The following is a 17075-nucleotide window of genomic DNA, read 5'->3' as shown; positions in this document are numbered from 1 at the left end:
TAAAGAGGTCTACAAAAGCATCAGTAGTCACGTCTCCATGTTTGGGTTGATCCATTAATTCAGAAATCTCCCAGTACTGGGAGATTCAATCCTGCTGCTGTGTCTCAAAGACGGATATTTCCGCAGTGTTTCCGTATTTCTCAGACAGAGTTTGAATGCTTGATGTCTCATATTAACATGAAAGGGAAAAAATAAAAATAAAAATAAAACTAGAGGACCTGTTTTATTATTCTTGTGTAATTATCTTATTGTATATTGTTATTTTATTATTATTTAGTGATAGTATTATTTTACTATGAAGAAAATAAGAAAAATATAATATGGTTCAAGAGGCTTGAGCAGGCTGCATCCCCGTCCCGCAGCAGCTCTCTCTCGCTGTAGTTATCGCTGTTGCTCCATGGGCCCTGCGACAGACTGCGTATGTGGATGTACCTGCATTCGCCTAAGAGTAGCCAGAACAGGCTCAGAAAAACCACATTGACCAAAAAGGGATAAACTGGTTTAAAAGAATGGATGGAAGTTCAGGAGGACAACTTTAGGACAGATTCACTATATTCGATATGTATTCTACCTGTCCCGCTGTCACTAAAAAAGTTTAATGCCCAAAGTTGAGTCCTTAATTGGTTGACATGCTGTGGCGACTTTACGAAAGTTTAAATATTTTTACTCTGGCAGAGTAACCCAAATCACCCCATTCAAATCGCACTGCTGCCAGACCGCTCTGCTGCGCCCATCACTCAATTTGCGCCGCAGGACCCCAGATCATGTCTGTACAATTGACTTAACTTTAAGAACTGGCCGTCTCAGCCATGCGAACTGCATTCAGGGTAAACGCAGTGTGAACACAGCTTTCTTTTTGTTTCTTAGAATTACTCAAACCAATTCCAGTTTTAACATATCAGAATATGTATTTTTCAGTTGACAATTTGTCAAGCTTTAGGAAAACGGATGTTTTTTTTTAAATATTTTTTCACCTGGTATTTGCAGTTGTACAATCTGATATGCTGAGATGGAAAGTCAAGAAAAGAAAACTCCTAGGTGACCTGCCGGAGCTTAATGACAGTCAAATTCAGGCTGTGACAACAGCCATCAAGGAACCTTTTACACTTATTCAAGGACCACCTGGTAAGAACATTTGCTGGTTTAACTTCTGAAAATTATGTGCAAAGTCTTAGCTCTATTATTTCCCCACAGGAACTGGAAAGACAGTGGTTGGTGTGTACATTGTGCACTGGTTTTTCCAAATGAATTCTGAGACACCACGAATCTTTGATGACCCAAAAGACGAACACAGGAAAAAAAAAGAAGTCATTCTCTACTGTGGCCCATCCAACAAGTCTGTTGATGTTGTGGCAGGCAAGTGTATTTCTGTAAATTGACCTGTATGTCAATGAGGCTTAACATTGAAGAGAGTTTTACAACACTGACTGTGCTTGAATGCTGCAGAGTACCTGATGAAGGTAAAGGGAAATCTCAGACTCCTCAGGGTCTACAGTCACCAAGTGGAAATGCTTGACTATCCCCACCCAGATAGCATCCTCCAGTTTTCAAAGACACTCCGCCAAGATCGCTCCAAACCAGAGCTCAGGTACATTACTAGTACTACGCCTATTTATTTTATTAATATTTATGTAAAGATTGATACAAAATTACTTATGGTACATTGGTACAACAACTGTTAAGCTCCATTATAAAAACAATGCCAACACATTTCATTATAACTTATTTGAAATAATTGTTAAAAAAAGACAGATGTATACATTAAAAAAACCCTAGGAGGTAATAGCTTAATTTGGAGCAGATAGGGAAATGTACTCCGATTCAAAAATCACGATTTAGGTTGCAATCCAATCATTCTGACCCAAACACTTTTCCATCAGTGTCTGGCTCAGTTTTATGTAAGCTAATGTCTCAATGCCTTCACAGGCAAATTCCTTAAGATCCAGTCTAATGAAAATCATATTTTTGTGTTTTTAACATTTCCTTGTGGCTTTTTTCTCCTGATCAAGGACACATATGGAAAAAAGTTTGCCAAATTTAACATTTCTGAGTATTTCTTCATTAAAAAGCATTGTAAATCAGAAGCAGAAGAAAAAAGGCAGTAGGAAAACGCTTGTAGGTACCTAAAACGGCAAGCCACAACCTCCCTGCTCCACTCCATTCTGATGCATCCACATATAGACAAAAAGATTCAATTTGGCCTTTATTTTCCTTGTCTGAGCTGGCATCTGGCTCAAAACTGTACGGCTGAAAGTTCCAATATTGCTCTGCATTTTTATTACACCGCTGCTGTTAGGGATGGGGGTGTGGGTGGCTGTAAGCTAGCGGGAGAGCAGGTTAATAGATGGATGATAGGAAGGGGTCAAGCTCACTCTCAGTCCCACAACTCAGAGACATTTCTAATGAAGCATATTCTATTGAATCGAGGAGATACACTAGAATGGAGGTTGTGGCCTGCCGTTCAGTGTCACACCTACAAGTTTTTTCTAACTGCATTTTTTTCATCAACCTTAATTCACAATTTGAATAAATAAGCACTCTGAAATGTAATTCTAAGATTTATTTCCTTTATATAAGTACTTGATTGTACAAAAAATGCAACAAGAATATGTTAAAAACTTGATTTTCTACAGAGATGTTCTTGAAACGATGCTTAAAGGTTTGAAGAATGCTGTGATACAGAGGGTTTGTGATTTTTGTTTCTCTCACAAGAGATTGCAGAAAAAAGGCAGCTTTATAAAAGTCTCAACAGTATTGTGTGTTTTAACCCATCCTGGTAGGATGACTTGCCTCAGCCTCACAAGTGTGCAATATGCTAGAAAAAATAAAAATCTGAAAGTTGCCATACACTGACCAGCTAAACAAAAAACAATACAATACAATTAGTCAATTGGGTTTGATTGTTAACAAGTTTGAAAATGGGAGGATTTTGAGTTTCTGAACTTCCAGCCACTTGTTCCAGGGTCATTGGGATCTCTTTAGTTTTGTTGCATTGACACATTGTCCTGTGATTAAAGATGAAATGGCAAAAGCTTTGCATTCCTAGTTAAAGTACACATACTTTTTTTAGGTTCCTACTCTAGTAATATAAGTATAAATCAGCAGCTCTCTGTTTATACCAGACAATCCAAGTTTTTTTGTTGGAATAAGATGGTCAAAACAGAAGCAAGAGGTCTTGAAGAGAAACAAAATCAATTAAATCAATTATTCAAACCAACTTTAACACTTCAAACTCCAAGGTCCAGATTTCTTAATATAAATGTATGCAAGCTTCAGTAAAAGTGCAAAAATGTGTTAAGTGTGTGCTGGAATGAACCAAGTATCCCATCTTGTGTAATAGAAAATGGGGCAGCAGTGGCTAAGATGGTTGAGCAGGTTGGATAATGATAGAATTGTCAGTGGTTTGAACCCCACTCTCCCCAGTGAACTGCTGTTTTGTCCTTTAGCAAGACATCTTACCCTCCTGGACTCCACAGGGCTCTAGAGTGGGACCAATTTGGTTGATCGCACGACTGGATTTTTCAATGGTGCGCGTAAAAAAAAAATCTTGTTTGCACTAGTGCGCCCAGCCTTTCTATGACAAAAAAAAAAAAACATAATCTTTGCGACTCCAAAACAACCTAAAATAAGACGTATTATTTTTTATTAGGGCTGTGAACATGAAAGCATTAACACACGCTATTAATAAAAAATTATTAACGCGTTGATGATGAGATGATGGAGCCGGCCTTCCTTATGAGTTTGTTCAGCCTGTTGCTGTCACCTGCAGCAATGCTGCCCCCCTGCCAGCAGACCACAGAGAAGAACAGAGCGCTGGCTACCACAGACTGGTAGAAGATCTCCAGCAAAAAATAGAAATATAGCGATTAATTTTTTCCAAGTTTGCGGTTAATTAGTTACATTTCTTTAATCGATTCCCGACCCTATTTTTTATTACAATGTTCACATATGTTGTTACAAGTTGTTCAGTTTGGGTCTGTGTCCACAAACCTTGTGCACACACGCACAATTGTGTCGGCAGTTGAAATGAATAAAAAAACCTCTGTTAATGTCCTTTATTCTTTAACTTTAGGTTAAATTCTTTCATCTACTGTAACTTTTCAACTGTTAATACAATTACCATAATTCCAGTGGAGTAAAAGAGCTTTGCACTGATATGCAGCGCTGCACAGTTGTAAAATATTTGCGTAAACCCCATTCATCAGTGGACACTGGGAAAAGTTGCTTTGAGCTGCAGCGATCTCATTGACGGTATATGTCTGTGAACACTCTACATTAGTCATATGTTGTATATCAGAGCAAAGCAAGAAAAAAAAGCCGCTTTTCTCTATGTCAGAATCAGCTGATGTGTTCATACGGTGATCGTGTGAATGGCTGAAGATTTATATTAAGTCAAGAAGCCAGTTATTTAGTTCTCACTGTGACATTATATTTGTTTAACTATGGGGGCCCTGAAGGGTAAATCACATACACAAATCCATCAACGCAAAACATTATAAAGACCTATGTGATAATTAAAAAAGCTAAACAAATGATTAAGATATAAACAAAGTTTCAGAAATAATTCCACAAAACAAAACAATTAAAATGAAAGGAAAAATAAATGTTTCAAAAAAACAAAGTAGCTTTCAGAAATCAAAATGAAGTATCAAAAAAGAAAGCAAAGAATAAACGTCCCAGATTAGTTGATGACGTTTGTCCATCTTCTTGACAGACAGTTTTATCGCATGAAGCACTAGAACCAAAAACATGTTATTGCTAATCCAAACAGAGAGGCTGCTATCAAAGAATGTTTAATTTAGAACATGAAGTGGTACTGAATCTGCTCTGTTCTAAACCTATAAAAGTTTTTCTTTTTTTTTGGTTTAAATTTCAGCTTTATGAAGCGTTTAAAAGTCCTATTCCAACTATATTTTTATCTGTTTTCAGGGCGTTCCCAATGGTGTTTTTTTGTTGTTGTTTCCAGATATACCCAGTTCCTTGTGTACATTCTTTGTTACCTGTAAGCTTTAATGCAAAACATGAAGTGCATGTTCATTTTTTGTAACCTTAGGAAATCAAACCTCAAGAGTTCTGATATTAAACAAAACTTAATTCTTGAAATCTTTCCAGGAGCATCACTCTTCATCACCTGATGCGGGAGCCCTCAAATCCTCATGCAGATGACATCAAAAAATTTGATGAGCGTATTAGACAAAATGACGACTTCACCCAAAGGGAGATTAAAGAGTAAGTTACAGCGCCCCATTGATGCTTTACATATGTAATATTATGCTTTTTTACATGACAAAATAAGATGGTTCTAACTGTGAAGTCTTTTTGCTCATAGATGCAAAGACCTCCTCAACAAAGCTCGGGTGCATGAGCTTGAACGGCATGACATCATATTGTGCACGTGCACACAGTCTTCCACCCCTAGCCTGATTCGGTCTGTCAGTGCACGTCAGATCCTCATTGATGAATGTGCCATGGCTACCGAACCACAGGCACTGATACCACTAGTCTGCAACAAACCAGAGAAGGTGCTGTCCTCACTCTGCTTCCCTGCACATCTTTAACATGCACCAATCAATAGCCTGCATTAAGTCCCTCATGCTAATATAAGATTACAAATCTTGAAACTACTTTAGTAAAATCTCCAGCTTCCAAACTGAACAGTCTAAAACTCAAACTTGGTCTTTCACAGGACGTGAAGCCACAGCCACATCCAAATTCTTCCCCTACCCCTCTGGCTACTACCAACCCCTCCAATTAAAGAGCATTTGGAGTGGTAGTTTTTGTTTTTTTGAGGGTAATGCATAGGGACTGCCGGTAGGGTGATCCGTATCTGTGTTGCCCTGAGAGAGGCAGGTAGCCTTTCCAGAGTGTATCCTATTGTTGCCGTACAGTTTATGAGATAGGCTCCAGCAGCCCCCTAAACCCAACAGGGATTCAACGGGTTCAGAAAAAGGAAGGATGGATGGATGAAACCAAAAATAGTTGAGATTAGTCTTTACTGCTGCTGCAGTATGACTTTATGTCCCATTGATTTAATGTAGGTTTTGTTTTCACTGGCTGAAATCAATCCTACCAGGATGTAGTCTATTGTCTGAAGTTAGAAGTTGGCTAATGAACGACATTGGTTGTCATTTGTCATTGTGTTCGTGCCATAGTGGGCGACATATGGACAGCATGACATCAGTGTTGTTCAACATTTGTGACTGTTGTACTCAACACACTTACCTTTTCACACACCGGCTTTTAGGTTGTTCTGATTGGAGACCATAAACAGCTTCGGCCCATCGTGAAAAATCCGAACGTGAAGAAACTTGGGATGAGCAGGTCTCTCTTTGAGTCCTACTTCAACCAGATCCACCAGAACAAGGCTGTGATGCTGGACACCCAGTACAGAATGGTGAGATGATCCCGCCTGCACCTTTCGACCTGCAGGGTAACAAATGATCCTTATTTGGTTTTCTTTCACAGCATGAGGAGATCTGCAAGTTCCCATCAGAGAAATTTTACGAGGGAAAGTTGAAGACAGGTGTGGAGCGGCCCGCCAGCGTCCTGCGTGTTGACGACAGGGTGATGCCTGTTGTCTTTGGTCACATAGAGGGGAAGACCATCAAGCAGGTGGTCAAAACTGCCAAAGGGAACACCAACTCTAAGGCCAACTACGAGGAGCGAGACCAAGTGGTATTGTTCTGTTTCATTATTTCACTGTTCAGAGTGCTCTAATATGTTAAATCCTTACACCCAGTCCTTCTTGTAGATTATTTATGATCTTGTAGTTATGGTGACATGTTTCGTAGTTTTCTATGGTATGCCAGCGGGGCTTCCTGCAGGTCATTTCTGTCACATGAGGGCTCCAAGTGTTTAAATGAAGGTTATCGACTTTTAACCTCACACAGGTCCAATTTCATTTACCCCTTTTACTCTCTTATGGGGTCCAGATGACCCCACCCTTACATTGAGGTGTTAGCCCTTCCATGACAAAGGTGGACAAGGAGGACAAGACTTCATGTCTGTAATTGGGCACTAGTAAAGATCGACAATCATTGAAAAAAAAAAGTTCATAGCACTGTCTTGTTGGGTCCAGATGACCCCACTTTTAATGTAAACAAGCCTAGGAGAGCAGAAGAGTTAAACAAAGAATAACACAATTATCAAGTGTACCCACTTGTGACTAAATCCAGTTTTCTCATACAATTTATCCAGACTGCAGGTTCAGATGTGTCTGCCAAGGGTTTGTCTGCTGTTTTGGGCTAACTTCAAAGGTTGGGTTTTAGATCTTTCCAAGATCTAAAGACATAATTCAGCTTCAAGAGGACAAACACTGCGACATCTGCTTGATTAGAGAAACAATGACCCTTACCCCATACCTTATCCCGGCACGCGGGAGTCTTTTTACATAACTTTAAAAGTGCAAGAGGAACCCCTACTGCATACAATCACGTTCGACCTCTGCAATCTGGCCTCTCAGGCCCTCCAAATCTGTTTCCCTAGGTTCAAAGTTTTGCCAGACGCCGGAGTTGAGTCGTAGTACTTTTTAGGAAGTTGGGCCCATTAACAACCTAAATCGTAATAAACGGCGGGCTATCGCCTGAACTTACGTGAGTTCAGAGTCTCGTGAGGTCAGCAACAGAGCTTGTGGCTACAGCCACCCAATAGCCAAAGGGAGTCAGCTGCAGGAGTTAGACCACTCCTGCGTCGCAACTGAGCTGCAACGCTTGCCGTGGGAGCTGGGGGTTCCAGTAACATTTAGAAATGGATTGTCCCTTGCTGAACTGACCAGATCTGGCATGTTTGCTCTGCAGGTAGAGATTGTTAAAATGTTGGTGTATAAAGCAAAAGTGGAGAAAAGAAGCATTGTGGTTCTGTCCCCCTACAATGCTCAAGCGTCGGAGATCAGAAAGGAGCTCAAAGAGAGCTGTTTGGGACAAATTACTGTAACTACCATCACAGAAAGCCAAGGTTTGTCTTTGTGTTCCCTCACAACAAATCTCTCCCTCTGAAAAACGCAACATCCTTCCAGCTTAGTTTTCCCCTTTGGGTTGTCATTTGAAATTATAAAAATTTTTTTCTTCTAGGGAGTGAATGGAGATATGTCATTTTGTCAACGGTGTGCTCGCTCCCGAGTGAAGAGATCCCGGCTCAGCCTGACGGCGCCTGGTTTTCCGAACACATAGGCTTTGTGGGGGACCCCAACCAAATTAACGTGGGCATCACCAGGGCCAAGGAAGGCCTGTGCATCATAGGTGAGACTTCCACCTGTTGCCTTGTGAGAGAGACACAGGAGCATGTACTAATGTTTCCTTTCAAGCTACATATACACCGAGCATGCATGGCACTCTAAAATATGTGATGAATGAGGGTTCTTTTAAGCGCTTTTAGCTTATGGAGTTCACACAGGAGGTACCCAGTACTAGTGCATGTATTCAAAGATAGGAAAGGCTAGCTGCGAAATGTCGAAGCAGTGCAAATCATGCTCCAGGCTTTTTCTTTCACAGCAATGTTAATAATTATGAAATGCTTGTTCATGTAATTCCATGGACAAAAACCACAATTATTAATTGGTCTTTTATGATTGATTTTCAACTGGTTGGCTTTTCTGTGTCACTACCAAATCCGTGTCCCTGACTGGTCAAAGTTCAACTGGTTTGATTTTCAGCGTATGTTCAATTCCCAAGATTTTTACATATACTATCAAAGAACAAACTTAAAAACTTAAGTAGGGATGCAAGACTTTTGAACACGGAACACGGAAGACGGAAATGCATATATGTGGGTGTTTATATTGACTTTTCATCAGAGGGGGTTGCTAAAAAATGCATTTCTGAGCCCAGTGAGAACTTAGCATAAATATAGCATAATACTCACAGGTAGCTGTGCTTCTGCTCACAGAAAAAACATCTTTGGAGGTTTATGAGCTGAGATGAAGGAAGGCATTTTTGAAATAGTTACACTCTGTTCTCTTCTCTTACAGGAAACCAGAAGCTGCTGGAGTGCAGTTGGATGTGGAGAGACCTCCTGGCTCACTACCGACGTCACAATGCCGTGACCGAAGCAAATAAGATCTCAATTAAAAGAAGAATCTGATCTCAATCCTTCTCCGTTTATGTTACATTTTATGCCATGCTGTTTGTCTCCCTACAATGATAGATGTTCCCCTCTTTGTGACAGAGTTTTGGATTTTATAAATGTTAGAATTAAAAAGTGAGGAGAAAACAAGAGTTGGAGAAAGTGTGAAGAAGAGTGATCTGGAACAAGTTGGTGGAAAATGTCCCTTTTTTAAAAAAAGGTAGTAAAAATCAATAACTTAATCCTGAATGGACAGTCCTTACTGTTTGTACTTTCCACTGGGAGTTCTAAACCAGTATGTCTCATATGTTGTGAAACCTTTGCACCCATTGAAAGTGCAAATTGTCAAATATCACTATGAGACAAAGTATAAAAACATTTGAAGAAACACACCCCCTCAAGTCAGAACTGACATCACAAAAAATTAGTAGTCTCAGAGCCCAATACGAGCAATCTACCAGGATCCTGAGCAACACATTCAGTGCCCAACAACTTGCCCATGAATGTTCCCTCAGAGTGGCTTGGATTTTAGGCCAACGTAACTTACTGATAGAGGTGTTGTTAAAGAGCGCATGCATGCAGTTGCAGAAACACTTATGAAAGGAAAACAGAAACAATAACGTTGTGACAAAATAGTACAAGTACCCATGTCAGAATCCTCTGCCACAAAGAGGGGTGAAATTTTAACTCAGGATGTACTAATCCAGCTGGATGAATCCATGCAGAAGGAACCATGTGTAAGCTTGGCTTTGTATGAATCCACAGATACAGGTGATAATGCTCAACTGTGTATGTCAGTTTTTTTAACAGACCAAAAATAATTTTGTGAAGATCTGTTCGGTATTACATCTCTTGTGACCAGTACAAGGGGAGAAGACATTTACCTGGCTGTTAAAGAAATGTTAAACAGGAGAGGAATAGACCTGAAACAAGTGATCTCAATTACAACAGATGAAGCCCCTGCTATGATTATAAGAGAGAGAGGAGCCGTAGCAAGACTGAAAGAGGACAATTCTGAGCTAATATCTTATCATTGAATCATTCATTAGTGCCTCCCTGTCAGATGAACATGCTGAGGTTATAAACACTGTGATGAAAATGATACATTTTCTCAGGGCATCCTCTTCCTATCAGTATCGCCTGATGAGGGAATTCCTTAGAGAATTTGATGCCAGTGCCGATTAACTTTTGCTGCACAACAGTGTGCGATGGCTCAGCAAAGGGCGGGTGCTTGCACGTTATTGGTCCGTAAGGAGAGAAGTAGCATGTTTTTTGCCAGAGTTAAAAAGTCAGAAAGCTGAACAGTTTTATCTTTTTTTAGATGTTGCATTTTTGGTGGATTTAACTTCACATTTAACTGAGCCAAATTTGAAGCTGCGGAGCAAGAACAATTGAATCTGTGAGTTGATGACAGCTGTTTGCTCCTTTCTGAGAAAACTTGAAGTGTTCAAAGAGGACCTGCACGGAGACTGTGCACATTTTTCAGCACAAAAGGAGCAAGTGCAGGGACAGCAAGACATGTTGGATTTTGTCAACTTTATTGACAAGATGATTATAAACTTCATCAACTGTTTTGACAGCTTTAGTTTTGGACAGCAGCTCACTGTGTTCATCCAGAACCCAAATCTCATCACAGATATCAAGCTGTTCTCAAAAGAAGTCCCATAGCACTTTAAATGGGCAAATGCTGGGCTACTCCTGATGCAACTGGTGGATCTCCAGGAAGATGTGGCCCTCAAAGAGCAGTTTTTAACAAACAACTCTTCCACTTTCTGGATCCAAATGGTCCCTGCGACAGTTTTCCCAGATCTGAGGAAAGTAGCCATACACATCTTGAAAATATTTGGCTCCACACACAACCATGAGGCAGCTTGTTCAACAATGAACATAATTAAAACAAAATGTCGTTCTAGGCTCACCAATGAAAACCTCCACATCTCCACATGAAAATGGCCCTGACAGCATTCAAGGGCAGATTTAAAACCCTAGCTAGACAAGCTAGAGCTCAATTCTGTCATGGAGACAAAAAAAGTGGGGGATCAGTTCTGTTTTCAATTTATAAAAAACTTACAGTTTTGAAATGTAACCCTGATGAATGGAAAATAGGGCTGTAACGAATATGCGGGTGCTCGGGTACGGATATTCGCGACGTCCAAGATTGCTGATTCGCAATCTTTATAAATATAGTAAATTGTAGTAAAATATGATCAAAATATCATCTGGGGACAATGTATTTTTGCTCTAAAATGCAGATTAATGTAGGATTTCAAGTTTACGAACAAAAACAAGCCGAAAGAGCCGCGGTACTGCCACCGGAAATAAACACATATTTGTGACGGTGATGCTTCCAGTTTCAGAGTAAAACTGGCGAGAGCTTTTTTCCGTTCAAAAACTGAGACTGAAGTTCCGCTCACTGACATAACTTTTGAAAAAATGAATTAGCTTTAACACAGGAGCTTTAGCTCCAGTTTTTACATTCTTTTGGTTATCCATCCATCCATCTTCTTGACCGCTTCATCCCTTTCGGGGTCACGGGGGTGCCGGAGCCTATCCCAGCTGCTGATGGGCGAAGGTGGGGTACACCCTGGACAGGTCACCAGTCTGTCGCAGGGCCTCAATCACACACCCATTCACTCTCACATTCACACCTAGGGACAATTTAGAGTCACCAATCAACCTATGGAGCATGTTTTTGGACGGTGGGAGGAAGCCGGAGTCCCCGGTGAAAACCCATGCATGCATGGGGAAAACATGCAAACTCCACACAGAAAGGTCCCAGCCGGGATTCGAACCGGGGCCTTCTCGCTGTGAGGCGAGAGCGCTAACCACTGCGCCACCGTGCAGCCCTCTTTTGGTTATGGTAACTCTTAAACATTTGACCCAATTAATGAAACTCCAGCTTATTCTGAAGAAACACAGCCTCGCGCTGCTGCAAGGCGGATGTAATCAACGTGAATCCGCGGATTTTGCTGCAAAAAAAAGAACTTTTTTCATACGGGCTCTCCATCAATATGTGATGCGTATTGAAGAACTATGAGGATAGAAAACTGTGAATAGCATTTTAAGGTTTTGCTGTTACATGATCCAAAACAGCAGTGATTTTTATCCTTTTTATATTGTTTATGTTACTGCTGAACCAGAAGATTGACCGAAAAAAGTTTAAAATGACATACAAAATTTCTTTCTATCTGAATCTTTGTGTTTTTTTTAATCAGTTTTGTTCATTCTGATCTCCTGTTCTAAATTAAGGTATAAATGATTAAATACAAAGAATTTCAATTTTCATCCATCCAGTAAATAGACATACACATAGCAATAAACATTATATTAAAAAGTAAGAATAGTTGTTTGATTCTTGAATCGTTAAGATTGATTCGTGAATCAAATCGGATCGCTACCTAAGCAATGATCCACAGACCTAATAGAAAAACTGTACATTCTTCTTGGGAGGTGTTTGATTTGTAGAAGAAGTTAACAAGTGCTAGTGGATCCTCCTCTTGTTTAGTTTTCCTAGTTATGTTGGTAGTTGTCCTAGCAGTGGCGGGCCGTCAGGGCCTGCAAGGCCTTCTCTGCTGGCCTAAAAATATCTGAATCACAGACTGATATTAATTATTATTTTCCGTGAATACGTATTCTATAATTCCAAATGCTCTGTCTTCGTCCTTTCATTGCTGTCTCCCTGGTTGCGCTGCTTCCAGACGTGTATTTTCCTATTTAAGCATTAACCAATCACATTGCAGCACCATTTGTTGCTAGGGTCAAAGAAATCTGCCTGAAGGCCTTCACAATCAGTTTTGCGGGCCCTGTAGCATAAAATAATGGTCCACCAAACTGTTGCTTCAACCAATCAGATCTGGAGGAGACCACGTGATAGGCCAGCTAGCTGGCCCACGGAAACGTCAGGATTTTCACGCGCTGTGATTGGATAATCGGAGAGTGTACTAGGCAGACCTGGTAAACTGAATCTGTAGCGACCTGCACAGGCAAATATATCGAATTTAATAGCTGGTTTGTCAATCCACAATGGCTGAAGGAGGAGAAGAAATGGATTTGGTTGCAGACTTACTGTCAAAGCCGTTTTCAAGACGGACTTTTCAAGAAAAGCTGGACATTGTTAAGAGGGGTCGGGCAACTCCGAAGCTAGCAAGCCCCGTGTCCACTGCTTCTGTTGAACGGACATTCTCAGCCCTGAAGCGAATTAAAACTTATGCCAGAAATACGTCAGGGCAGGCTCGACTTTCAGCATTAGCTTCCATGGCGATAGAAAAGGACTTCTTGATGGAACTAAAACGCACGGATAATCTGCACGACAGAGTGATTGAAATCTTCTTGAGGATAGAAAGGATGGATTTTGTGTACAAATAATCCAGATTTTTGGTGAGTAAAATTTTGCTATATACCAAAATATTATTGCAATTTTATCAGGTTATTTTTTTATGCTTTTGGTGTGTGTGTGGCAGCTGTACCTGCAGTAGAAGTTTTATTGCCATAAAATAGTTATTGAGGGTTGGGTTGATTCAGATGGAGCACTACTGAAGGCCTAGGTGTGAAATGCACGGCCCGCCACTGTGTCCTAGTACTGTTCCTGTTGTGTGTGTGTGGCACACAGCTCAATGTGTTTTATGTTATGTGACAATAAATGCTGTCAAAAAGTTTAAAATAGTACAGACTTCCTTTGAAGTGAGAGTTAGATATTAAATCCATGTAGATGTTCCACCAATCTTCAGCTACTTAAAAATGTATTACTCTGAATATCTAGACTTTTTTTCCGAACCTTTACTTCAAGAAATTTTTCCTAATGGGACCTCTTTAAATTTTAGTTGAAGACCCCTAAGCCAGGAAAAATGATGTCATTTAAATGTGTCTCCAGTTTGGTTTCAGCTTGGAGCAGTTTTTTTGCCATGGCAGCCGTTAAAATTGAGGTTCTAGGTTTGCGTGTTAGCAAAAGTTGGAGTAAACAACAGCAACGGACTAAGCAACAGAGCAGGCAGGTAAGGTTTTTCAAAGTAGGCTTTAACAAGTTCACTTCTGTTACTTCACTGAAAGTATCTTCTGAATACTGTATCAGACTGAATACAATTCTCAGCAATGAACATCAATGACTCTTGGTAAGATGTTTGCTTAACTGTGTTTAAACTAGTTGTGCTCTCTGCTTGCATGTTGATTCAAAAGAAAGACATCTGCAGAGAGGAACTGATAAGAAGATGACAAGTTCAGGTAGGCTATGACTGTTACGCCTCTGAAAAAGAGGATAAATAATCTCAAGACTGATGATGTTCTGTCACTGAGAATGTTTACTCACATGAGTGGTACATACTTTAAAGTGCCCCTTTAATTTTTATTTTTTATTTCTTTTTTTACAAAAAAAAAACCTTCTCAGTAGTGATTTAATTACGATTATCAAGTTTTTAACCAAAATCTCACAAACTAAATGTCTTAAAAAGCCATTTTTCATGCTGATCTGAAGCCTTCTTTTGCAAATTCTCCTCTGGGGGGGGGCGTGGCTTTTGGAGCTGAGCGGACGTGCCCCCCACCCCCCGTCTGATTATGGTAGCTCTGTGTCTCGCTAGCGTAAATCCTCACCACTGCTACAGCAGTATCGTTTTGAGCTGGATGTCAGCTTGATCGAGGAAGTGAGGAGCTTCGTGGATTTATAATCCACAGCTGCGGGTAAATGAACCTTCGTTCACATTTCCGTGGTCACATCAAGAAGCTCTGTAGAGTCTGGTGGATTTTTTCCAGCACTCGTGTGACGTAAACAGCTCATTGATTTAAACTGAGTTTTTCCGTCACGGTTTGATTGACAGCAATTTAAAAGGAGAAATACTCGGATATGCAAAAACAAAATGATTTGTTATTACATTTGCTCTCCTTGATAAGAAAAATGCCACATATAGATGTTAAAAACTAAAAAAAACATGACTTTCATCGGAGGGGGACTTTAAAGAAGCATAAATACTAGAGGTGTGATGATTTATTTTAACGATTAAATTTATAATATAATTTGTGGTTACTGACACATTATCATTGATACTGGTTCACTTTAAATGATCTCAATTGATCTAGTTCACTGGTGTAAAATTAAACAATGACCTCTTTAGCCAAAAATCCAACAACTGTGACTCAGAGATAAATACCTGAATACTAAATAGTCCAGGTGAGGTTTTCCAGATTCCTTGTATTTCTTGCAAAATAATCAGATTTAAAGTTCAGTCCGCTGTGTTTCTTCCACATCAAAATAATACAAACAGAACATTATTAGAACATAATATCACACTGTATGGTTGCATGTCTTTGCAAAATTCAAATTGTTTTAACACAATGGACTGTACTGATGGATTGATCTTTTATTGCTGCCTTGATGTGTGTTGTCCACTGTGATGGGACATGATTGTTTTAACATTATAGTAAAATAGACCTACTATGTCTCAATCCAAATGGAATTTTCCAATTTCAATATTATTTCATTTTATAATGGAGATTTTTTTCTTTTATCAGCAAAGTACATTTGATTGGGACATGGCATGTACATTAGCAAAGTGGTTGTGTCTCATCTGCAGGAACCTGATTTGTGCTTAATGGTTGCTGCAGGTTTTCCAGTCCATGCCGTTACTCCTCCCAGCAGAGAGGAGAACGTTGTTGCTGACATAAACAGCCTGTCTGACCTAAAGTACAGGATCCAGGAGCTGCTCCAATCAACGCTGGACCATTCATCAATCACAGTGAGTGCTGGCCTCAGACCACAAGTTCTTACCTTTAGGTTAAGGATTTACTACTCATGTCAACCCTGACTTCCAGTTCCTGTCTATTTGGGTGGAAACTCTCTCAGCTCAAACTTTAATTATCCATGTTTGTCCAGCCAACTTGGAATGACAAGTACATTATTGAACTTAAATGACCCCTTCTTGTTTTTCAGGTGATGCAGGAAAAGCTGCTGCTCAAGCAGAGGAGCTCTTATCATTTTGTCATCCAGACCGAGGAACCAAGATCCACCTCTGACTCCATCAACGTGATCTGGTGTTACCTGGGCCCAGATAGGCTCTGGCATGTAAAAAGCTGGATAAGGACACAGATAGAGCTCCTTCTGGCCTATTTGGAAATGCTCTTCCAGGAAATCACCATCAGTCGTCAGAACCTGGAAGCCTTTGTTGCAAAGTGCGAACAAGTTGAGGTGGATACAGATGAGGTAGCCTCAGCAGAGCAGAAGCTCCAGCAGATCCAGCAGTACATTAGAGACTTTGAGGAAAGAATGGCGAGTAACATCGAGCCACTGACCCTGAACAGCTTGTTCCTCTGTGGGAGGGGCCCCCTTTTCTCTCTGGTTCAAATGTCAGTGCTCACCCTAGGTCCGGTGATGTTCAACAGGGAAAAGTCACTACCGAGTTATAACTCCATTTGCCTGTTTTGGTACATCGTAGGTGAGCAGTCTGAGGAGTCAGGATGCGTGTTCAGAGTTGAAGTAAAAAGTGTTGCCCCTCAAGAGAAGCTGCTGAGGGAGGCTATCTGTTTCAACTATGTATATAGTGTCCAGAACCTAAAGCCAAACACCTGTTACAAGTTCACTGTGAAGAGGATGCCCAACATTACATTAGTGTACGAACCCTGGATCGACACCCTTCATCTGAAAACGTTAAGTTCCCGACAGCAGAACAAAGGCTCAAAGGGCTGCCAGTAAATGAAATAAACTAAAGTTTTAAGAGAAGAAAGAGTAACTGCCCAGGAATGTTTGAGACTTTGGAGGTCAAGAAAAGGGAAAAGTGGGCAGTTAACTTCATAAATGCATTTTAATAAATAAAAAAGGGAGAAAAACAAGCAGAAGTTGTCCTTAACTTTCAGTCAAAAACAAGAGATTTTCAAAATAAAAAATGAACAAAGCAACTTTTTGGTCAATGGACAGCAAGTTATTCGTCAGCACGAAGGTCTGCAGATACAAACATCTTTGACTCAGCAGCTTTTGGTGCTCCCTCCCTTTTCCTCATTGTTGTCATGGCTACTATCGTCTGCAGCAGCAGATG

The 17075-nt window shown here is 40.3% G+C and overlaps 2 protein-coding genes across 5 annotated transcripts in view; both read left to right on the top strand.

Moving 5' to 3' along the window:
* The window catches only part of LOC112145003 (helicase with zinc finger domain 2), a 27268-nt gene extending 18184 nt beyond the window's left edge, over positions 1-9084 (top strand). Inside the window, exons 10-19 of the mRNA XM_024269971.2 lie at positions 988-1125; positions 1195-1356; positions 1447-1588; positions 5113-5229; positions 5330-5522; positions 6245-6394; positions 6466-6675; positions 7797-7953; positions 8070-8237; positions 8966-9084. Coding sequence (XP_024125739.2) covers positions 988-1125; positions 1195-1356; positions 1447-1588; positions 5113-5229; positions 5330-5522; positions 6245-6394; positions 6466-6675; positions 7797-7953; positions 8070-8237; positions 8966-9078 — 1550 coding nt within the window. The 3' untranslated portion in view covers positions 9079-9084. The remainder of the gene's footprint in view (positions 1-987; positions 1126-1194; positions 1357-1446; positions 1589-5112; positions 5230-5329; positions 5523-6244; positions 6395-6465; positions 6676-7796; positions 7954-8069; positions 8238-8965) is intronic.
* A 4836-nt stretch (positions 9085-13920) lies between these two features.
* Positions 13921-16873, top strand: LOC112145005 (fibronectin type III domain-containing protein 11). Of its 4 annotated transcripts, none has more exons than XM_024269981.2 (4): positions 13921-14051; positions 14233-14277; positions 15621-15782; positions 15977-16873. In XM_024269981.2, the coding sequence occupies exons 3-4, from the start codon at positions 15639-15641 to the stop codon at positions 16733-16735; spliced, it is 903 nt and encodes a 300-aa protein (XP_024125749.1). In that variant the 5' UTR covers positions 13921-14051; positions 14233-14277; positions 15621-15638; the 3' UTR covers positions 16736-16873. The 4 variants fall into 4 exon arrangements, with proteins under 4 accessions (XP_024125749.1, XP_024125747.1, XP_024125748.1 ...); XM_024269979.2 differs by having other exon boundaries at positions 13923-14051; positions 15652-15782; XM_024269980.2 differs by having other exon boundaries at positions 14045-14066; positions 15652-15782.
* The last annotated feature ends 202 nt before the right edge of the window (positions 16874-17075 follow it).

This window comes from Oryzias melastigma, linkage group LG5 (genome assembly GCF_002922805.2).
Source record: "Oryzias melastigma strain HK-1 linkage group LG5, ASM292280v2, whole genome shotgun sequence".
NCBI lineage: Eukaryota > Metazoa > Chordata > Actinopteri > Beloniformes > Adrianichthyidae > Oryzias > Oryzias melastigma.
This window is presented reverse-complemented; position numbering and strand designations above follow the sequence as displayed.